The sequence below is a fragment of the Mauremys mutica genome, chromosome 4 (assembly GCF_020497125.1).
Source record: "Mauremys mutica isolate MM-2020 ecotype Southern chromosome 4, ASM2049712v1, whole genome shotgun sequence".
NCBI classification, from domain to species: domain Eukaryota; kingdom Metazoa; phylum Chordata; order Testudines; family Geoemydidae; genus Mauremys; species Mauremys mutica.
In genome coordinates, this window is record NC_059075.1 from 81,807,129 (window position 1) to 81,831,046 (window position 23,918).

At 41.0% G+C, this 23,918-nt stretch overlaps 1 protein-coding gene across 1 annotated transcript; it reads left to right on the top strand.

Annotated features, from left to right (window-relative positions):
• The first annotated feature begins 1,230 nt into the window (after positions 1-1,230).
• LMO2 (LIM domain only 2) lies at positions 1,231-10,314 on the top strand. Its single transcript, XM_045012287.1, has 3 exons — positions 1,231-1,513; positions 6,025-6,240; positions 9,365-10,314. The coding sequence occupies exons 1-3, from the start codon at positions 1,473-1,475 to the stop codon at positions 9,582-9,584; spliced, it is 477 nt and encodes a 158-aa protein (XP_044868222.1). The 5' UTR covers positions 1,231-1,472; the 3' UTR covers positions 9,585-10,314.
• The last annotated feature ends 13,604 nt before the right edge of the window (positions 10,315-23,918 follow it).

Genomic DNA, 23,918 nt, shown 5'->3' on the forward strand with positions numbered 1-23,918 from the left:
ACTGGGGTAATAAAAATAGACCAAATATATTCCTGAATGGAAATCAATATATAAGTGAACTATTTCTCTCATTCTTCACTCAGACTTTATTTCTGATCTTTTACATTGCAATTACTGGAGCAGATGGTCCATCTAATCCAGGGCCCTGCCTCCAGCAGTGGCCAGTACCTAATGCTTCAGAGGAAGGCAAAATGCTGTAATTGCGGTAGTAGGTTTAATTTGACTGGTGTAAATCACTGTGCTCCAGGATGCATTGCAGAGAACTATCCTGCCTTGAGGGAGAGTAAGGGGTGAAGACTGCCAAGGGGTGGGGAAATAGCTGAAATGGTCACATAGGTTCCCATCTCTAGTGTTTATGTGATTAAGTACAGATCAATAACCTCCCACTCCAGAGCTTTTCTAGCTAATTAGCAGCAAACAGCAATAAGGTATAAATTTGCTATACTACCCACCATGAACTAGGTGAGGATCAATTGTGCTGATACCTGATGACTATCAAACCGTAGAAGAAAAGAGGCAGAGACATAGCTTAGTTGGCTCATGGCTAGGTAGATAATAATAGTAATATTTAGTTCTTACATAATGCTTTTTATTTTTGGACCTCAAAGCACTGAACACACACACAGAGCGAGCGAGTGAGAGATACAATTACCCTAGAGTGCTTTTGGTAATATGTGGTTAAAGATGCCAGTAAAAATAGTACTGGGTACTTGATACACGCCCAGAAGATCGTTTTCAGGCTGCATATCTGTTTGTTCGCTCGCTGCAAAACTGTATCGTAATCTTAAATTGCACAGGGTTGTAAAAATGCAAACTCAGCTCCCCAGTACGGACTCTGTGGCGAGAGTGCTACTGGCCCTTTAAGAAGCCAACTCAGTCGTGATGCTGCTGTTTGTGTTGCTAAATCCCCCGGAGTCCAGTTAAGAAATGGGCAGCTGTCTCTTTAAGTGTGATTTCCTTCTATTGTATTTGAATCGTGATCAGGAAAAAGGAAATGAAACCAGAGACTCGGGGCTGAGCTAAATAATAATAAGGATGATGCTGATCTCTGCATCTGCGGCATAGGCACCTATCTCAGTCTAGAGCATGTACAGAGCTGTCCAGGCAGAAAGCATAAGCAAAGCAAAGGGGACTCCAGGGTAAGCAGCAGTGACAGCTGAGACAGTCTGTTTCCATCAGTGATCTGAACAGCAGCAGCAGCAGCTGGGGCTGCCCAGCCACGCAGCAAGCAGGAGGAGCATTGCAAGGATGGGAGGTTAGATCCTAAGGGTCAGCCTTGCGGAGACATAACCCAGCAGCAGCAGCCCATATTTCTTTCTCTCTTTGGTGTTGCAGGAGGAAATCCTGTGAATGTCATTGGGGGGTGGAGGGGAAACTCAGCTGGTGAAAAGGCATCAGGAGCAGACAGCCTTTGTAGGGGCAGAGGGGGCAGATCCTACCAGAGACACACTACAAAGGAACAAGCCCTGCCAATGTCATCAGCCATCGAGAGGAAAAGCCTCGATCCTTCCGAGTAAGTGGCCTTTTTTCTTTCCTAACCCCCTCTGCCTTTTGATGGATATTGAGCTTCTCCAACAAATGGGCTTGAAAAGGACTTTATGAGCTTCAATAGTCCTTTATTATTGTTGTTGTTATTAATTATTATTATTTATTTTGTGTAAGCACCAGTTCTAGGGAGATGCTTTGGAGATCTCTTTCTGGTAGAAGATGGTTCAGAAATATACTAGGGCTGCTTTTTCCTTCAAAATAATATCCCTGCATGCAACAAAGTCCCGAGTACCCCCCCCCAACCTTGCTGCCATTGTAATATATTACAACCTGGGTAGATTTGGTAGTGTGTCACTTTGGTGCGTGTAATGGGGAGGTTTGGTAGATTTTCTTGAGCTGGTGCTGGACTAGGCAACCTCTGTGGATATCAGTGTGCTAATCATGTAGATGGCAGCACCAACCCACAGACATCCAGTTCCCCATTTTGAGTTGAAACCAAATTATAGATTCATCAGATTTCTCAGGTTTTATGAAATACCAGCCAATATAAACCTCCTGTTTGAAAAAATCTAACAACCCTTAAGATCAGTACATTCCTCCCTTCCCACTTCTTGAGATTCAGTGATGCTGATGAGAGTAATTCAGAGATACTGCGTGCATAATACTTTCCAGAGCTTAACTTGTTTTCAGTCTCTGCTCCATGTTTAATCTGCCGAAGTAGCTGACTAGTCTGAAAGGTCAGAGCTGTTATCTGATGGTGGACAACTTCCATATTTTCATACTACAAGTCAGTTTGAAACTTTCAAAAGATTATAATGGTGGTGTGAGGGAGGGAGGGGTTCTGTACATGGACCACGAATATATAAAGAATTGATACACAGAGGGCATGGGAGGAGACATTTGTTCTCATGTGCCACCTTTGTGGAAGAGGTTATGTAAATTCAGTAACTGATTGTAGCATTATGATCTGGCTCTTTCAGTAGATTTCCTGGAGCCATCCATTCGGACACCAAGCACATGCAGGCACTTAGTTGCAAGAGAAGTGTTAATTCAGCTCCACAATGTGTGGTGTCATTCCACTGAATTGCAGGGCTGTACATCTCAAGAGCAGCATTAGGTGCATTGCACTTGTCTGTGTCTTGGGAGCACCGTGATATTACAGAGAGAAAAAACACTTGTAAAGTCCCGGTTTTCGATGTAAAACTTAAAATATTATTTCCCCCTATAAACTTAATTAATTTGGGCTTTGTTTCCTGTAAGTCATTAAGAATGTTGTCTTCCGAAGCTCTAATCTAATACGTGTAAAACATAACTCACACATGGTCCAGGGCAGTTAATATGTCATATCAAGAACAGGAGTACTTGTGGCACCTTAAAGACTAACAAATTTATTGAAGCATGAGCTTTCGTGAGCTACAGCTCACTTCTTCGGATGCATAGAATGGAACACACAGACAGGAGATATTTATATATGTCATATCAGACATTTTGCATTTGTTACCATTTTTCTCATTTCCCATTGATTTTTAAGGAATTGTAATTTAACCTTCTAGGTACTTTTTTTAAGGTTTCAACTACAAAGTAGTAGCAATATTTATTTATTTATTTACCTTCTTTATGTTCTAGTGAATAACTGCTGGGTATGAAATCCAAGCACATAGAAAAGCTAATGCATGAAACAGAAATTCTGTTAAAAATAAACATAGAATCATAGGTTCCAGCAGGGCTGGAAAGCAGCTCAAGAGATCATCTGCCAAAGTGTAAGACTGTAGTACCTGACTTGGGCTTTGAAATAGGAACCATGAGTTAGTTGATATTGGTGCATGTAGGTGTACATCTGAACTCCCAAAAGAAGGGATGCATTTATTGTGGAAAAGCTGCTTCCTTATCTCCTCATATCCCTAAAATATTCTTGTGGACCTATAGGATTTACTGCAGATGATCACAGTGCTTTGTTCTGTGGCTATAATACCCTGTTTATATTATTTGGCTTATCTGTGTTGTTTAGTGCATTGATGTTTTCAAGACAGCCTCACAGAAATATCATGCATTCATCTATCCATCTATCCATCTATCTATCTATCTATGTGATTGGATGGTACTATGAGTAGCACTTCATGAAAAGCACAGGCACAGAGGTACAGGCAGTCCTCGACTTTATGATGTTCGAGTTACAATGAACTGCACTTATGGTGGTTCTACATTGATACCCTGATTTGACTTATAACTATAGGTTTCAAGTTTACGACACTCAGTCCCGCATAGAGTAGATTGCAGTTCTGAGTTACGACATTCTGACTTACGACGCAATTGTAAGGAATTGCCTCTATATGCTTTGAAATTCTAGGGTCTAATCCTTTGCCTGTAGAAATTCCCATTGACTTTACTGGCAATACTGGGCTGGCAGGTGTGGACTGCAAGTCGTAAGAATGTTAGGACACAGCTATATAAACTGTGAAGAGTGAAAATGGAAGTGCGTAAGAGCAGATGCTATCTTATGACTGAATTCTGAAGTCAGAGAGAGTTTTGCCTAAGTAAGGACTGCAGTCTTTAGGATGGAAGTTCTGGAGCACTGTACATTTTTCAGACACTGAAGAAAGTCATTTTTTACTAGGAAACTGTTTTTTCCAGTAAGTGAAGGTGGTAGAAAAATGTTAGTTTCCCTGGCCTGTTGGAAATGCTAAACAGCCAGATTTCTTTCTGGCAGTGTAGTTACATTCTGTCCTCACCAGTCCAGTTGCCCTATGTAATAAAAGCAAATTGTCCACAGATTGTGATATAAATAACTGAATAAGGTACTTAAGAATATTGGGCTAGATTCTGCCAGGTGTTGAGGGCTCTGTCTCTGATTCAGGAATGCACTTAAGCATGTGCATCTGAGTAGTTGAATTCAATGTGACTGGTCACATGCTTAAAGTTAAGCATGTGCTTAAGGATCTAATCCGGTGGACTCATATTTCCACTGACTTCAATGAGCATTGGATAAGGCCCTACATGCTTTGCTGGATCAAAGCCAGGGTACTCAGCACCTTGCAGGATTAAGCCCATCGGCGATTCTTTTAATTTTTTGCCAGTAGTGTTTCTGGCAGAACTTGCAAAGTGGTGCAAACAGGCAATGGTGAGACTTTCTTAAAGTGTATTTGCAGAAAATTATGGCTTCATCCCCTGTATTAGTAGATCCATTCCTTCTTGTTCTTGTTTAAAAATTATGAGGTGTCAGACTGGTATAGGAACAAAATACTGTGGATGAATATTTGCTTCCAAAAAACCCCTTAAGGTACTACCACAATACAGTTTTGGGACCTGAGTCTCCTCTCATGCACACGTATATAAATTAGGAGTAACTCCTTGAAGTCAGTGCAGTTATACTGGTGTAAAACCAGTGAAGGTGAGATCAGAGTCAGACTCGTGGTTGAATTAACCAGGAGGAAAAAAGTATTGTAGTAAGGTTGGGTGAAATTCTGGCACTATTGAAGTCAAGAGCAAAACTTCCACTGACTTCCATGGGGCCAGAGTCTTGCCTGTTGTATTTATTCACTTTTAATACTATTCAAACAGATGCCATCTTCAGGCTTAGCCTTCAAATGTACCTTCCTCAAAGGAAAGTTTCATTCCATGCAACAATCCTGGAGGACTCTTAGTATACATCTTCTAATCCTGCAGCCCTTTTAAAGGCAGAATTCCCATTGATTGCAGCAGCTCTGCAGAATGAGCATTGCAGGTTCAAGCCCACAGAATAAGTGTGTATTTTTTTTAAGAGTGCAATTGTTTTACAATCCTCAACAATCTATAGATAGATCTTGGGGTTTATACGGTTTGATGGGTGTCCCTTTTAAATGCTTACTGATAAACATACTAATCTTATTGAAAAACACCATGTAAGCTGTCCCTTTCATGGTAGGGAAGGCATTGCTACATTTTGCTATGGATAAAAGGGAACTACTTTAAAATAGCAAAATGATGATAAAAAATCCCAGGACTTAATGGTTGTCTCTAGGTTGTCAGCATATGCAGAAGCACAACAGAACTTCACTGAGACAGTGAATCCCGACTCTCTTCCCCAAAAATCACTGTCCCTTACCTCCTGTGTTAAAGGACAATCTTGTTTATTTTATAGCAGTGTGGTGACTATGACTCATAGTTGGACATTTTTATTCTCTTCAGTAGAGGGCAGTGATATATATATACAGACAATTCATTTACAATATGTTAAATGTGTTTACTGCAATGAGAAGCTAGAGGAGGTACAGATTGTCATGTTTGCACCTAAGTCTTTGCACAAGAAGAAACAAAGAATTAACAATGTTTTTGCCACCTTTGGTGATTTCCTAAATATTAGGCTGTTCTGTTTTTAAAACAAATGAAAAAAGCCTGCTCCTACTGATAGCAAGGAGGTGAAGTGGGCTGCCATTGACTTCAATGGGAGAATACTCTGGCCATAATTCCTGTTCTAATTAGGCAACTGATTTGATTTTTTTCTTGTTTGGTTGAGTTTAAAGGGCTTTCCCTTCTCCAACAATTGTTTCATTCTCTCAGGGAGCCAGTGGATGAAGTGCTCCAAATCCCCCCTTCACTGCTGACATGTGGAGGTTGCCAGCAGAACATTGGGGACCGTTATTTCCTGAAAGCCATCGATCAGTATTGGCACGAGGACTGCCTCAGCTGTGACCTGTGTGGATGCAGGCTTGGAGAGGTGGGGAGACGATTGTACTATAAACTGGGCAGGAAACTCTGCAGGAGGGACTATCTCAGGTACAGAGCCTTCCTACCTTATACTAGCCTGTCCTAACTTGCTTTCTTCTGTAATTTCAGGTTTATTTAGATATTTATAATGAAGCTAGAATCCCTAATGATGTTGCAGCGCAAGAATCCATGAAGAGATTATACTGAATAATTTATTCCTAAAATATAAATGCTGAGGGTAGTCACAGTGGTTGCACCACCTTTTGCTAAGTGGTGCTTCCTGATGTGGGAAGCTAAGCAGAGCTGAGTTGTGTTAGCACTTGCATGGGGACACCTCGAGTATGTGCTGAAGAGTCAGTAAGTGTTACTCTTCCCTCTGAGTCAGTAATGAGCCAATGCCCCAGCATAGTTTTAGAGGAGTTGTACTTCTGCAGGTGTTGCCTTTCTGATGCAATGTTTATAGTAACTGAGGCCTAAAGCAGTGGTCTCCAAACTTTTTTGATCACACACCCCATCAGTAAAAATTTTTTTGAGCACGCACCCCCGGCTCCCGGCCGAACTGTCGAAGCAACAACAACAACAAAAGCAGTTCAGACTCCCGGCTGAACTGCTGAGGGGGGAGCGGGAAAGGCCTTTTGGACTGCTGAGGGCTGAACTGCTGAGGGCGGGTGGGGGCGGGTGGGGGAAAAAAGCTGCACGGACTCCCGGCCAAACTGCTGAGGGAGGGGAAAGAAAACAAACAAAAAAAAGCCGCTCGGACTCCCGGCTGAACTGCCAAAGGGAAAAAAAAAAGCTGCACTGCTCCAGCGGTGTCCTGCCGCGCACCCCGAGGGATCCTCTTGCACACCCCCTTGGGTGCGTGCACCCCACTTTGGAGACCACTGGCCTAAAGGTTGAGTGTGTATGGAAGATCTTCTGCCACTTTTGTAAGAATAAGGTGTCCTGGTGCCTAGCCAAATTTCCTCTTCCACAATATAATAATACCACATGGAAAAGAGATGTTTTGCTTTGCTACTCTCTATATGGGGGAAGAGGGGTGTTTTGCTGTGCAATAACTGTGATTTGAGTATCAGTTTTTAAAGTTCTCTAGGACCCTTCAGGCTGAAAGGCAGTGTGCTGTTTACATTTATTATAATAATTATGGCCCAGTTCAGGAGAACTTGAAATCAATGTAATTTAAGCATGTGCATAAAGTTAAGCACATGCCTAAGCATTGTCCTGAATAGAATGGACTTAAGTATTTGCTTTAGTGTCTTGCTGAATCTGATACTATAAGAGCACCTGTTACAATTTTTGCATTAGTGAATCCTTGCCCATCTTTGTCCTTATAAATTTTGACAAATCAGATGAATAAAGTTTAATATATTATTTCCCAATAACTTAATAACAAAGAACCTGTGTGTTTTTTATTACAATTAAAGTGTATTGCACCTTCTACATCATTTGTTATAATATATCCTTTGTGCTCTAGGAGCTGGGGGAATGGAATAAGTAGGAACTCCACTTTTCTCCCTCCACCAAGCTTTTTACGGTCTAGTTTTATATTGAACCTGATATTCCTTACACAAAACTCACTTTAAGAGTGTAGGTAATTGGGAGGTGGAAAGAGTAGAGTTCCTAGTAATTTTATCTCATAGCTTTTCCAATGAGAGTTTTGCTAGAGACTGTAGGTTGGACCCCAATAGTGGCTTAAACTGTACGTCTCCATTATATGAAATATTCTAACATTGATCCAGTCCCATGTGCACTTGCCAAATATTTATTAACTTTTTAATGGAAGAATAACAGGCTATGGGAACAAAATTAATGTGTTTTCTGTACAATGAGACTGCATGTTTTCAGAAATGAAGCATTTCACAATCTTATCAGTATCACTTTCATTAGGCAGAAGTGAACAGCGACATCTCCTGGTGGACAAGAGAAATTATTTCTTTTTCCATCAGAGATCTGAGTCTAATAGGTTTTTTGTCTTCCAAACCTAGTAGGTTACTTGAAGCAGGCCCAGCCTGTGATAAACACAGTAAAAATATGGGAAATGGACTCACTAGTTTTAAAATTAATGTGGCAAATCAGAGAACTTAAACACACAAGCAAATATTTCAGACAAATAATATTTCTGAATTTCTCCCTTTCTTATTAAAAATAATACATTTCTGTTTATGTATTAATTATAGGGTTTTTAAACTCTGCAAGCTGCGGCCTACAGTAGAAGATGACATTACATTATGACAAATAGCTGAATAGGTCATAGTGTTCCAGCTGAAAGTAGTGCATTTGTGAGAGGGATAAACACGTTGTGCATGCATTAGAGGGTCCTTTCAATAGACAACCCAATAATTATGGTCTCAGTAGGGTTTCTTAATATGGCTTAAAGAGCAATCCAGATCATAAAATCCTTTGGACTAAAATGGATTTCTAGAGGGTCGTAGAGTCCAGCTCCTGAAACCTAGCAGGAGTGGTTTTATAAGTAGAGAAACATTTGAGTTTTTAAAAAATGAGGAGTCCGATGACCCCTTAAAGACTAACAGATTTATTTGGGCATAAGCTTTTGTGGGTAAAAAACCCATGAAAGCGTATGCCTAAATAAATCTGTTAGTCTTTAAGGGGCCACTGGACTCCTAGTTGTTTTTGTGGATACAAACACGGCTACCCCTCCGATGTTTGAGTTTAAAGGAATCCCAAATACCCTGCAGAATCCTAAATCATAGCCTGCAGCATAGTGGTGACAAAACTGAGCAATGGCAAGATTTATCAATCAGCAGGTAATTTCTATTGACTGATTAGGAAAGATACAAGTGAAAACAAGTATTAAGAGTGGAAAGAAAGTATTAGGGTGGTTTGAATTCATGGTCTGATCTAAAGAGGTTCAAATCTCATTGAAGTTGCTCATTGCCTTTCAGAATTAGGCCCTTACTTTGATCACAACAAACAGGTATATTCATTTAAAAAATAGGTGACACCCTTGGGTTCTTGGCAGGTCACCACTGCTGGATGCCACTCACGCTGGAAAGTTTTGAATGCCCCTGCTTGTTGGATTTCATCAAGCAAATGTTTAAACTTCTATGTATCTTACAATGCATGTGGCAAAAAGCCAATATTGTGCACTTCTTTTGTTTCAGTTCTCTCTCTATTTCCCCCAACCTCCCTTTTCTCCAAGGAAACTTTGCATAACTCTTTGTTGTTGTTGTTTTAGACTCTTTGGCCAAGATGGCCTTTGTGCTTCCTGTGACAAGCGAATCCGGGCCTATGAGATGACTATGCGAGTGAAGGACAAAGTATACCACCTGGAATGCTTCAAATGTGCTGCTTGCCAGAAACATTTTTGTGTCGGCGACAGATACCTCCTCATCAACTCAGACATAGTATGTGAGCAGGACATCTATGAGTGGACTAAGATAAACGGGATGATATAGCCAGGACATGAGGTATCTTATGGATGGCACAAATGCATAGCTGCAATGAGGAAATAATCGCTCAAACTATGTGCTTTGTCTAAACTGGGGGGAAAAGACCACAGTGTAGGCCCTTTTCAGACAGTGCTACATGGAATCTAAACTACAAGCAATAGCAAATAAACTGACTTCTGTTAGCAAAGGCGTATTGACAATAACTGACATTTTCAGCCATGTAGGTGAGAGTTGGGGAACAAATACATTGTGATAATGGATTCTCATAACTGGAAATGCAGTAATGACTTGTTGTGTAAAGAGACATTATGACTTTGACACTCGCAGACTAGGATTGTGCAATTGATTTTTCTTCCCATCTTTTCTAGTTACTCTGTTTAGACAATAGTTTCCAATATAGACATAAGGAAGGACACTGTCGATGAAGAGTCAGTCAGAGTCTCCAAAGCCTTAAGCTTTGTGCAGGAGAGTAAATGGTTCTTTTGCATGGAAATCTCCCCCTCTCCTCTGAGAATGAAAAGTGCAACATCTAGCCCCAAACAATTATTCCAATAAATTCTCATGAATAGCTGTTTTCAAGCAGCACTGTTTGAAGGTGAGATGCTTCACAGATCATTTCTGTACAAATATAAATCTAAAGAGTTGTTCAACTATTTTATTAATTTAGATTATATCAATAAACTATTTGTTGTGTGTAGTACGAACCTGAATGCTTTAATAAAAACAACAGAAGGTTTGAGCGTTGTTATTTCTTTCGATAATGTACAACCATTTGGACATGAGTTTGCTTTTGCATCAGTATTATTTATTTCATTTATTTGCACCATGGCTGCATTTGCCTACATTTGGTGCACAGCTGATTCTTATTGATCTACTAAAGGGCATTTTCCAAAGGGACGTGCTTCAGTCTAAGGCAGTGACATAAGAACCCAGGTTGCTTTGAATGAGTTTTGTGTAGCTCTTCCTGAGGAGGGAGAAAGTAAGCAGTGATGTGGGACACTGGATGTTCTGGAGCTGGCTGCCAAGCAAAGAAAAACATTGTTGGGCTGCTTCATAACAAAGACAGAACCCAGCAGAGTCCATGAGGGACAAGGATCTCCTAAGAATGTGGTTGGACCTGATTTTCTCATCTGCACATGTGTCATTCCTGAACCTAATGCAACAGATCTGCGGCCACCCAGGATTCACCATGTTTAGAGAGAATGAACCTCCATCCCTTCCAGGGCCGCCCAGAGGGGGGGGCAAGTGGGGCAAATTTGCCCCGGGCCCTGCAGGGGCCCCGCGAGCACTGGCCCAGTGGCGGTCCGAGTCTTCGGCCGGCATTTCGGCGGCAGGGGGCCCTTCAGTGCTGCCGAAGACACGGAGAGACTGAAGGGCCCACCCACCGCCAAAGACCCGGACTGCCGCCGGGTGAGTACAAGCGCCGCAGCTCTCCCGCTTTGCTCCAGGTCCCCTGAATCCTCTGGGCGGCCCTGATCCCTTCTTGCAAAACCATAGTCTCTTGACATAAAGGTAAATCTCTTTTAACTGTAGCAGTATTAAGGCTTATGACAAACACTTGAGCAGGTCTGACATTCCATTCAGTAGAAAGTAGTTGCGAAAATTCACACTAGGCAATACTAGAGTGTAACTGAGTCCAAGGCTCTCAGCGCATGGTGCATCTGCCTGTCTGATGGTTTTCAGCAGAGCTATTACCATTCACCACATGCTGTCACTGACCCCTACATTTACAGTTTTACAATTTATATTCTCTTCTTTGATATAGCCACTGGTGTTGAGGGGCAGTAAGACAGCAGATCTCCCTGTAGCCACAGAACTGGGGACCCAAGAATAAGGAGCATAATGAGGACATGGAAGAAGGGAGACAGTGTGGCCAGATAGCGCTACTGTGGTCCAAATATTCTCAGTTAGTTCATTGGCCTGGGGGCCATAAACAGCTGATATATTTTAGCAGCCCTAACACTGCTTTACACTATGCTCACGGCATGGCAGGCATAGAACCAGCCTCCGGAACAGGGAGCCACAGCTGTGACCTCCTCACACCCTCAGCAGCACCTAGCAAATACCGAGCAAAGCTGAGAATCTAGGCCTTAGTATTCTTCTCCTTGAGTCCACACATCCTACTGACACTGCCTCCTAATACGTTGGGGAGTGCTTGGCACCGCCTATGGTCAGCATCTCTACCACAAACAGTGAGATGATCATCTTCTACTAGTCCATGGCAAGATAGATGTAAGGATGCTAGCTACAAACGATAAGGTTGTCCCTTGCTGTATTCGCCGATCAGTGACCTATAGCAAAGAAGACTACATAGGAAAGAGCATCTTCTGCATGATAGTATAGAGAAGCAAGCACTAGGCATTCTGGACCTTTGGTGTGTCAGACTCACCTGCTGGCTGAAGGACCCCTGACTGGTTGCCATGTGTTTTCATTAGGCTGTAGATTGCTGCTGCTTAAGAACCTTGGTTGACAGTTATGACTACATTAGCAGAAACAGGTAACAAAGTTAGGTTCACTTTAACAGAAGTAAGCACTGTGTTTTTGGCTTCCCTGTATTGCTACAAAAGAGGTATTGAACTGGATTCAGATCTCATTTAGGATGATGTAAATCCAGGATGAATAATTCCACTGAAGTTCATGGTGTTACATCAGTATAAAACCAGTGTGGTGAAAGCAGCATCAAGATAATTATCTCCAAAGAAGTGAAAGCTTTGATAATTATTTCCTACTCATTTAAGGGTGTATAATTTGTGAGTTTGACTCATACATTGGACATCCCTTAAAAAGGATTAACTTCAGAGATCCTATCTCATATAGATGTTTGTCTGAAATACTAGTATAAATAATTTTATTACTAGCTAGATTGATACTGAATAGATTGATGTTGAATCATGATTTCAATAGTCCATGTAAATAATTTGGTTTTAGTGTTTACAATAGGGTCTGGTAGTCAGAAGATCTGTATTCTGTTTCCACCTCTGAGAGTGATTTCGTGTATGACTTTTGGCAAGTCACTCAAATGTTCTGCAGAATATTTACATCATCCTAAACTTCCCATCTGTAAAATAGGGATAACAACACTTACTGGCTTTTGTAAAGTTTCTTGCTTACAGGGGGAAGATTTTTCAGTATAACCTAAAATATGAATTTATTTAGATATAGTTATACTAATGTAACACAACCCTTCCTCCCTACCCACTTCTGTGGACATTTATTCTCATATAAGATCAGTTTTTTGGTTTAGCTTGTCACCTGGGAAAGGGTTTAAGCTAAATTGTAAACAGACTCTCTTAAACCAGAATAAGGGAGTTATAGTGGTATAACTGCATGTGTATAACCGTACCAATATAACTGGTAAAACTTTCCTATGGCTATATGTCCTTACACACCCTGGAGCAGGGAGTATGCATGTGTGTGTTGGGGGAGGGAAGGTGTGAGAGGAAAGGAGGTAATTGAAAAGCAACTGTAACATTTAAGATAATACATGTTCCACCTCACCTGACCCTACAAGAAACCTTATTGTACACATTCCTGCCAGTTGCTTTTTGCTGCTAAACTCCCCATTTCTTACCCCTCTGTGTGTAGATTACACTCATTTTGCTCACCCAATGTATGCCAAATTGATGCAAGTTACCCTTTACAATTTATACCAGTTTTTTGACTCACCAAACTGTAACTTATACCACCCTGAAGTCATTAGTGAATTTGATTCCTTAGATCCTTGTGAAAAAGGCAGTAGATGTCCTACTCCTTTAATAGAAAGGACCAATACAGTGAGGGGGTTAACTTGGGAAGCATCTCACACATATCCCTTTCACAAGTATAGTCCTTAAAACATGGCATGTCGCCAGCAATTACGGGAAAATAAAATGTTCCATCACCAACAACAAAAATGAAAACAAGTGATTTCAAAGTAGTAGAAGTAGTAGCATAATAATATGGACATTATTTCATTAGCTGATGTTCAAATGCATTGTCCTTTAGATGTGTTTAATATCAGCATCATTCAACATTTTCTTTCATTGTCCAATTATTCAGTGTCATGGTAGAAAAGATGAGAGTAGTGCCAGCAATATCACTTTTTAATTTTGTGCCCTTGAATAAAAGCAATAAGAGCCCAGCATAATAGAGTTTTCAGTGGAGAGACTAATTGGGAAGCAGTTGCTAATGCAATATCATTCATGAGTACAGGGTACTGCAGCTGTCTCTCCCATCTCTTTTCTCAAGGTAATACCATGCTTCCGATTGTCATTATATTCAAGAAACAAATTATTTGAATTCTGGACACATCAGCACAAAACTGAAGGCTCCCTCATTTCATTGCCTGCTTGGAAAAGAGCATTGCAGTCTATCATTCATTTATACAACTGCCAGTCTGATGCTGTAAATTCAGAAAAGAAGACAGTCTGAAATGCTGCACTTTAACATGTCTTTCCATTCCTGGAACACCCTCTCACCACCCCCAACAGATATAAGGTAACATTTCACCTCTGAGAGCCAACGCTTTTAAACATCTGCCAGGATGCACATAGACTGTGCATGGCCCGTATTTTAATTGAAAATTAAAATATGACTCCTATTAATTGATTACAGTGACTTGTAACACTGAAGGAGATTCATGATTCTTGGAAAAATTAATCTACAAAGATTTCTGTTGCTCTATAAATACAATGCAGCCTCAACTGATTTCATTTGCAGCAGGTTCATCTCCTTCGTAGAAGACACTACACAGCAGGCAATAGAAATTTTAATGGACACTGGAACAATTCATCCATCCCTCTCTTCCATGACAAAAAAGAAACTACACAAAGATATAAAAAGAGAGATTGGGACACTGTATCAGAGAACATTTAAGATAAGGTCATTAAATTATGATTCAAAGGTAGTATCAAATACATGAATGGTAAGCTGATATAAATGTAAGACTAATCAGAAACATCCCGTGTCATCCTGCTGGGAGTTGTTCTGTTCCAGCCTAATGAGAAGGTGTCTCTGTGAAAGATACCTAATAAACCAGAAAAGCTCTGTGAATGTCATTTAATAAAGGTACAGTGCATGTCTGTGACACTGTCCATCCAAGGACCTCCAAACATTTTTAATGGAGGCTTTTATTAAATTAAATATAAAAATTATTAATAATACATGTTCAGATACCAGCATGACAGGCACTTGATAAAAACCATTGACTTCTGTGGAACTAATAGTATGTAAAGTTAAGCACATGCATAAGTGTTAGCAGACTTAGAGCCTAAATCTCTGTGAGAATATATGGACTTCTCAGGATATACTTCTTGTATAAGACAGTTTGTTGCCTTTAAAGTGGTATGGATGAGAGAACTGCTGAAGTTTAAGGGTTCTGGCACCCATACCATCAACTAGAGAATCCCCTTCTGCTAGAATAAACAGACCTGATTAAATGTACTACCTGATTTCCCCCCCCCCACCTAATTGTAGTCATGTATTCATTGTTTGTTGCAATGCTTACAAACCCTTAATCTGTGTTCCTTGCCAGGAGTGTGTGGCAGCAATGTCTATTTCAGCTGTTTAAGACTCCATCTCAGACTTTACTCAGTAGGAGAGCTGGACAAACATTTTCTATCTAAACTATTTTTCAATGGAAAATTGTGTTTTTGACTAAACAAAATTTTCTGCTTCATGTTAAAAAATTAAATCCAAATTTTTGGTTTTCTGCCAAAATGTTTTTGGTTTTTCAAAAAAAATAAGTCATTTTTTTCTGTGAAAAAAAACCCCAAAAAACAGTCTCTGACCATCTCTACTTGATTCCTAATGTACCCTGAGATTTTGCTATACTGGTCAGATTTATTCTTGGCGTAGCTCACTTGAAGTTAATAATGAGGGATGAATTTAGCCCTAGAGATTTTAGTTACATGTAGGTGCCAAGCCAGGGGGATGTTGTAACATAGCTACTAGAATCAGTGGATAGGGACCTTTGTTCTACCACATTCAGTTCTCCTTCTTGTTTTGTCGGGTTAGTTTGTGAGTGAAAAAGGTGAATGTAGTATGAAAGACAGGCCAGGCTTCTGTTGGTTTTTTTTAATCCTCCAGCTTTCTGTTTAAAAGATAAAATAGTAAAAACATTACTCCTGTGTAAAAGCTACTGTAGATGGTTGCCAGGCTACTAATGACTGGATGGGCCAGATAAGCCAAGCCCTGCTGGAAGCACAGGTGCAGCAGGTTAACAAGCGGGAAGATGAGGCACAAGAAACAGGATTTAAAAAAAAAAAAGCAACTGCAGAAGTAGTAGCCTAGTTCAGGAAGTGTTAGTGATCACTTTATAGTAGAAGATCTTTATGGTAGAATTTAGAGTTAGTACCTGTTTTTTTTTTTTATAAAGACAACCCAGACAGTTAGTCTCTATGACATATGGTGTCAGTAGTGAGAAGAACCTTTTTCCCTGATTAATATTAGCAGTCTGGTCTGTATCTGTTGGAGCAGCAGTTCCTTTGGTATAGCCCTTCCAGCAGCTTTAGCTAACCTCTCTTCCAGCACCTTAGCTGAGCAGGTACCTTTCCCCTGGCTGGCAAGAAGCCATACAAAAGTCCTTCTGCTGGGGAGTTTAGCTCCCAACTTTAGTCCCTAATGTTTTGATTTATAGTCCCCTGACTTTCGTATGGGGTGAGTTTGTTCCCATTTAGTATTACATTCTGCCCTTCACACCATATATCTAGGGTGACCAGACAGGAAGTGTGAAAAATCAGGACAGGGGGTGAGGGGTAATAGGAGCCTGTATAAGAAAAAGACCCAAAAATTGGGACTGTCCCTATAAAATCGGGACATCTGGTCACCCTACATATATCATTACCAATATATTTCAACAAAGCTGTTAACCAGCTATTTCTAACCTCCCAGTACTTTGAGATTCAGTTACTTTGTTTATCTTCTTTAAAAAAAGAATGACTAACCTAATTAAAATGGAACATTCCAAAATGGAAGTGAGACAACTAGCCTCCAGCCAGTCAGGATCCCTCAGCAAGAGAGGGTTGCATGTAGTGGTTCTTAGATACCACTAAAGTGATAGCTCCTTAAAATGTCTAAGATGGATAGCAAAGTTCATCAAAACAAGGACACATCAGATCAATGGGTCGGCAACCTTTCAGAAGTGGTGTGCCGAGTCTTCATTTATTTACTCTAATTTAAGGTTTCGCATGCCAGTAATACATTTTAACATTTTTAGAAATTCTCTTTCTATAAGTCTATAATATATAACTAAACTATTGTTGTATGTAAAGTAAATAAGGTTTTTAAAAGTTTAAGAAGCTTCATTTAAAATGCAGAGCCCCCTGGACTGGTGGCCAGGACCCGGGCAGTGTGAGTGCCACTGAAAATCAGCTCGTGTGCCACCTTCGGCACGTGTGCCATAGGTTGCCTACCCCTGGCCTACATCTACACAACAGCCCCACAGTATAGACTAAAGGAGTGTGAATTGCAGTGTGCACTTGCGTGCTGCACTGTAAGGCCCACATGTGGACACAGACTAAAAGTCACATAGTCCTGTTTAAAGAGGACTATGTTAATGTGAACTAGCTACCTTTTAGTTTGCACCTAAAGTACAGCACATTAATGTGTGCTTCTTTTCACACCCTTGTAGTCTGAACTGCAGGGCCCCATGGACATGTAATTTACAATACCATTGTTACATTTTATGTATGCTCAGGAGGTGAGTAAGCAAATGAGCCCAGGGATATCTTCCCTGAAATCCTTGGAGTTAGATGACAGGTAAATTTGACCCAGTATGTGTATGAGGAGCATGCTGTTCAGTTGATAAGGGAACTGAGAATGAGCATCAGCATTCACAGTTTGTTTACATCGTAATAACTGTTTTGAGTACTACTAGGAAAAGTGGCAGGGTCTGTGTTAGACAGATAAGAGTTTTTACGAGTTTAAACAGAGGTCATATGAGTGCCTCTGGGAACTTCAAAAGAGGAGCCCTTAGTGGGAATGGATGATTTAGGGGATTGTTAATGGGATCTGGAGCCTTTTAGCTCTATGTCACCTTTTCAAATCCAGCCCAAGTTGTTAGTAACCTGAAGTTTTCACTGTCTGATGACTGTTAGGTGGGTTCAGACTTGTTCCCACTGGACAGGTGTCTGTCTGAAGATCCAAAAAATACCATCCCATTTGGGACTAATTGGCACCCTTGTTGAAAACTGCAGCAAAGAATAAGTGTCCCTGAAAAGTAAGTTGCAAGCTTGCTCGAACAATTGGTCAGAGAGGAGCACAATAATGAGCCAGTGCAGGGAAACCTGCACTGTCACTGCACCTGTTCCCTGGATAAAAAAGGACCATCATTCTCCAGGTTTTTCAATCCAGTACTAAATTCATGCATAAGTCTAGTCTGAGCACTCCCCAAGAGATCAAGAAAATGACACTGCTTTAAGCCTTGTTTTTAACGGGGGCCTTTTACAGTTGACAGATGCTTTTACAGTTGACAGGATGACCATATCATCCTATTAGCACCATACATCACTCAAAGTGACAAATGCTGTAACTAAAATAATATTATAAATATTCCTGAGGCTTCATTATTGTTTCCTTGACCCAAATTGAGTGTGCAAATAACTTTCTTGTGCAGAATGTCACTTGAAATGTCTTTCACGAATCTTGTCAATGTTAGTCCAATGAAGACAAATATGTTAAAAAAAAAAAAGATATGTGCATTGCTCTCAGATGAGGCTACTTACTGATTAACCAGTGCATTGTGGTTTTGTTCAGCATTATTTGACTAATTAATATATAAGCTCCTGAATGCAAGGACCCTGTTTTTCTCTATGTTTTGTACAGTAGTACACTATGCATGCTCCATAAAAAATAAGTAAACCCTGACTGAGTTATTGGGTTGTTTTTGGTTTTGCATTTAATAATGTTAATATTTACAGTTGTAACAATCTCTTAAATTTCGATTTACATTAAACCTAAGAAAATCAGCTTAAAACTGAACATCCATTAAAACAGTGGTTCTGGTGACCCCTTTCACATAGCAAGCCTGTGAGTAGGACCCTCCCCTTATACGTTTTTATATATTTAACACCATTATAAATGCTGGATGCAAAGCGGGGTTTGAGGTGGAGGCTGACAGCTTGCAACCCCCCATGTAATAACCTTGCGACCCCCTGAAGGGTCCTAACCCCCAGTTTGAGAACCCCTGCATTAAAACATGGTTGTGATAATAATTTGTGCTCGTGTGGAGCCCAGCTTACTACAAAACTAGTTATGACTCACAACACAATCAGACATACGTAAGTGTTCTTAGACCCATTTTGAAGATGATAATCTAAGGTTTGGTAAGGTAAAATGACTTGCCAGAGGTCTCACAGCAGCCTTAAATCTGAGCTGCACAGCTTAGGACAGAGAAGGGGCAAATTTGGGGCTGATGCAGAAGCTGGCTTGGCCCTCAGTATAAGCAGAGCAGTCCCATGAAGCCATTTGGCAGTTCAAAATGGTCTAAAGACTAATTAATATGTAAGCTTCTCTGGCCACAAACTCCCCAGTTTCTATGCTGAGAATGTCTAGAAAACACAGTGCTAAAAATTCCAGTAGGCACCAGAGGCTGGTCTATATAGAGCTTGCACCATTGCTACAACCAGTAGAGATAAGCCCTATGTGTATAAGAGAAGTACTGTTTCCAATTCTTGCCTTCTCTGCTGAGACAGACTTCCACTAAAAGACAAAGAGGGTTCATCTTCCTTGAGTAATTTAATAATTCATCACAGTTTTCCTTTCATTACAGCTGATCTTATATAGAGCCTAAATAGACTAACTACATTGTCTGAGCTATTTCTCAGACTGAAGGTGGTCAGATCACTTCATGTATCACATGTTTAATCTTGGAAAACGGATAAAGATTTTAATATACTATGTTTCCTTATACTTACTGGAAATCTCATAAAATGACAAATTAGGGCCCATTTTTACAAGGTGCTGAATGCATCTTTAGACTTCCTGAGTGCCCTAAGAATCATTTCATCAGGCATTCTTCATTTCACAATTAGGGACAAATTAGGGCCCATTTTCGTAGATGACATATTGTGTGTTCACACAAAGTGCTTCCATTAGTTCACAAATGTTCATACAATTGTGATTGCATTTGCTCTGGACAAGATTAAAGCGCATGTCATCCTTCACTGTGTTTTGCTCTGAATCATTGCAGGAAAAGAGCATACAGCAAGCATTGGTGTAATAGCTGCAATCTTGCAGTTAGTCCTCCCAGTGAAATCCCACAATCCTCCAGCTCACATATCAGTGACAGCTTTTACACTTTATATGGCCTTTGCCAGTATAGCTTATTTCGTTAGGGGAACTGGTACAAGCTATACTGGAAAAATAATTATTTTGCTAGTATAAAATGCACCTTCACTAGGAGGGCTTGCCAGTACAGATCTACTGGCTAATCCTTTCTAATGCCGCTAAGACCTTGGTGTTGCCATCTCTCACAAATTGACAGAGTAAGGCGATTTTGGTCCCCACTGCAGAAGCTCTTGTTAGAAAACCCAGCTGAGCCCAAACTACACAAATGTATATGAAGTACTGCCTCACGGTGTGAAACTCCCAGCTTCTCCACAATCCCCGAAATGCTAAATAATTAATTCTGTGCCCCTCCCCCAGCCCCATCTCTGTCCATCCCTAGACTCACACCAATTCTGTGTCCCTTCATTCCCATATTGTTTAATGTTGTGCTCCCAGTCTTGACAACTGCTCTAACCTCCCACCCTATCATTAATTCAGTCCTCACAGACCCACATTTGTGCCTTTGTCCCCAGCACACCTCTGCTCCTAGAGCTCCAGGAGCTCCTTATCCTCCACCCACCTCCCAGGGCAGGAGGGAGAAGACAGCTTCAGCAGCAGTCCTCTATGTCCACTTCCCAAGCCTGTAGAGATAAAGAAGGGGGGCAGGGGAGGAGCTAGGGTGACCAGACAGCAAGTGTGAAAAATCGGGTGGGGGTCGGGGGCTGATAAAGCCTATTTAAGAAAAAGACCCAAAAATTGGGACTGTCCCTATAAAATTGAGACATCTGGTCACCCTAGGAGAAGCAGACCTATTTTTCATAAGAAGGCAGCGGGAAATGGGAGCTGGTGCTGGGCTTTTTCTGCTCTCCCCTCCCTTACCTCTTGTGAAAATGGCACCCCTGCTCCCTCTCCCCTTCTCCCACCAAAACCTTTTGTCAGTTTAAGAGAGGAGGGATAGAGAGCTCAGCCTGCCTCCCACAGCAGCTCTGATTAGCCACTCTTCCTCAGGAAATGGTGAGGGCAGCTAGTCAGAGGGGTTTTTCCCCTAGACCAGTCTCAAAATCCCATGAAATCTCTTGTCATAATGAGCCTGTTTGCAACAGGGGCCAAAATCATGTTACTGGCAATAACATTACAGGATCTGGCAACAGGGGCTTTGGCCCTGTCCACCTATCCTTTGGCAGAAGTCTGAGAACAGAGGAGGCATTACCTGGCTCTGCTTGGTTCCTCCTGGAGGCCTCTCACACAAACCCACAAACCCCAGAACAGCAAAGAAGGCCAGACAAATCAAACTTCAGTAATATTTTTAGTACACTTAAACTTTCTTTCTTCTTTTCTTCTTCCCTATCCCCTGCGCTCTGCCCCATGGGGACTCACTTGGAAAACATGTAAGAGACAAAAATCAAAGGTTAGTTAGCAGAAATGCAGACACACTAATACAGGCCTCTCCCTCACAAGTCTTTACTGGTGTTGCCATGGCAGTCCATGGGCTGCCTCAGTACTACACTACTGCAATCTGAAAAAGAAAAAAAGAAAAGGGTTATTAACTGAAGGATATGCTGCATGACTACTCCATCAGCTTGTAATTACTCCAAGTAAATCCACTTACCCAAATGCTCTAACAGCCAATCATCATCTCCTTGTATGTCCTATGACAGAATACATCCTCTGTGGTCTCAACTGCTTTATATGAGGGACAGGGATGGGGGAACTTGCTGGGCTGCAGGGAAGGACCTGGAGGGTTGGTTGTCCTCACTGAGACATCACCTGAAATTCCTGCCTCTGGGTCCTAGAGAGAAACACAACAGAGAAGAAAACTATTAGTTCAGCTACAAAACAAATAAATTGTTACACAATCTCAGGTAACAGGGCCAGGTTCTTTGACTGGCAATACCAGTATCTAATCAGCTGGGGAGAAAATTAACTAAAATCTTCCCACCGCCTGCCAGGTAAAACAGATTAAAACCATAAAACAGGAATGTGGTTCCCAAAGATGGGCCTGAAGCCCAGTCCCCAATACAACCCTTAGCAATTTACACTTCTAACAAAACAAACTAAACCAAGGAACCCCAGAACTGTACTGTATCTCGAAGGATGGATCTCGAGTGGGATCAGCTGTGGGTGTTAAGTGACAGTCTCTCCGTTGCTTGGATTCGTAGGGACCTGGACCTGCAACTGTGCACCCAGTGGTTACCGGGGACAGGCGGAGCTCAGGACCTTCACTGTGTTAGAACCAGGAATCAGGAGACTGCTGGTGTTGGCAGTCACTGGAATCAGGAAAAAGGTAAGTGGATTCAGGTAGAAGATACCCGGATTGGTGGGATAGATCAGGTAAGATGGTGAAGGAAGTCCTCAATGCCCATTCAAACGTGACATTCACTGGCTGCCAAATTCTAATCCAGACTGGTTTGATCCAGTCTCCTCAGAGGCAGTTTCTGCAGCAAACCCTGTTTCCCGCCAAACAAAAAGGTGCAAAAGTGAGTTGTAAACAACCAAAACTGGACTCCATTTTAAAAGATGGATTCCATTGTCCAAAATGCCTTATAACTAATTATTTTAATACAAATACAATAAATTCAAATGTGAACAGTGAAACAAGCATAAGTAAGCATGAATAAATATATATAGGGAACTCCACCCTACAAAATGACCAACAAAAAAGAGAGCAGATAGAATAGCAAGAAAATTAAATTGATAAAATTACTGAATGCATGAGTGGACAGGACATGAAGCTTCTTACCTCCTTGAGCTCTTCAGAATAATTTGGGTTTCCAGGCCCAAAGTTGAGGGCTTCAGAGGGAGGTTAGTGACTCTCTGCCATGGCATCTATATTGGCAGCGTGAGATCATACCAGGGCTTATTTCTTGTTCTTTTGGGTGCACAAGGATCTTTTGTGGATCCTTGTGCTGGACAGGATCATTCATTGGAAGGAACCAAAAATGTGAGAACTGCAAATAATATAGACTACAGATATTATGTCTCGACTCCTGGAAGTTTTTTTATAGTGGGGGTGCTGAGAGCCACTGAGCCAAACTGTCAACTCTGTATATAATGGAAACCACTTCAAGTCATAAGAACATAAGAATGGCCCTACTGGGTCAGACCAAAGGTCCATCTAGCCCAGTATCCTGTCTTTTGACAGTGGCCAGTGCCAGGTATCCCAGAGGGAATGAACAGAACAGGTAATCATCAAGTGATCCATCCCCTGTTGCTTATTCCCAGCTTCTGGCAAACAAAGTCTAGGGATATCATTCCTGCCCATCCTGGCTAATAGACATTGATGGACCTATCCTCCATAAATTTATCTAGTTCTTTTTTGAACCGTTATGATCTTGGCCTTTACAACATCCTCTGGCAAGGAGTTCCACAGATTGACTGTGTGTTGTATGAAGAAATACTTCCTTTTATTTGTTTTAAACCTGCTGCCTATTTATTTCATTTGGTGCCTCCTAGTTCTTGTGTTATGAGAAGTAGTAAACAACACTTCCTTATCTACTTTCTCTACACTAGTCATGATTTAATAGACCTCAATCATATCTCCCCTTAGCCGTCTCTTTTCCAAGCTGAAAAGTCCCCGTCTTATTAATCTCTCCTCATAATTTTTGTTGCCCTTTTCTGAACCTTTTCCAATTCCAATATATCTTTTTTTAGAGGGGGCGATCACAGTATTCAAGATCTGGGTGTACCATGGATTTATACAAATAGGCAACATGATATTTTCTGTCCTATTATCTATCCCTATCTTAATTATTCCCAGCATTCTGTTCGCTTTTTTGACTGCCGCTGCACACTGAGTGGATGTTTTCAGAGAACTATTCACAATGACTCCAAGATCTCTTTCTAGAGTGGTAGCAGCTAATTTAGACCCCATCATTTTATATGTATAGTTGGGATTATGCTTTCCAATGTGCATTACTTTGCATTTATCAACATTAAACTTCATTTGCCATTTTGTTGCCCAGTCACCCAGTTTTGAGAGATCCTTTTGTAGCTCTTCGCAGTCTGCCTGGGTTTTAACTATCTTTAGTAATTTTGTAAAAACAACGAGGAGTACTTGTGCACCTTATAGATTAACAAATTTATTTGGGCATAAGC

What these genes read in the sequence shown, in the direction of transcription:
- LMO2 (XM_045012287.1), top strand. Translation starts at nt 1,473, where the DNA reads ATGTCATCAGCCATCGAGAGGAAAAGCCTCGATCCTTCCGA. An exon ending in AAAAGCCTCGATCCTTCCGA is followed by an intron (nt 1,514 to 6,024) that starts GTAAGTGGCCTT and finishes TCATTCTCTCAG; the next exon opens with GGAGCCAGTGGATGAAGTGC. An exon ending in TGCAGGAGGGACTATCTCAG is followed by an intron (nt 6,241 to 9,364) that starts GTACAGAGCCTT and finishes TTGTTGTTTTAG; the next exon opens with ACTCTTTGGCCAAGATGGCC.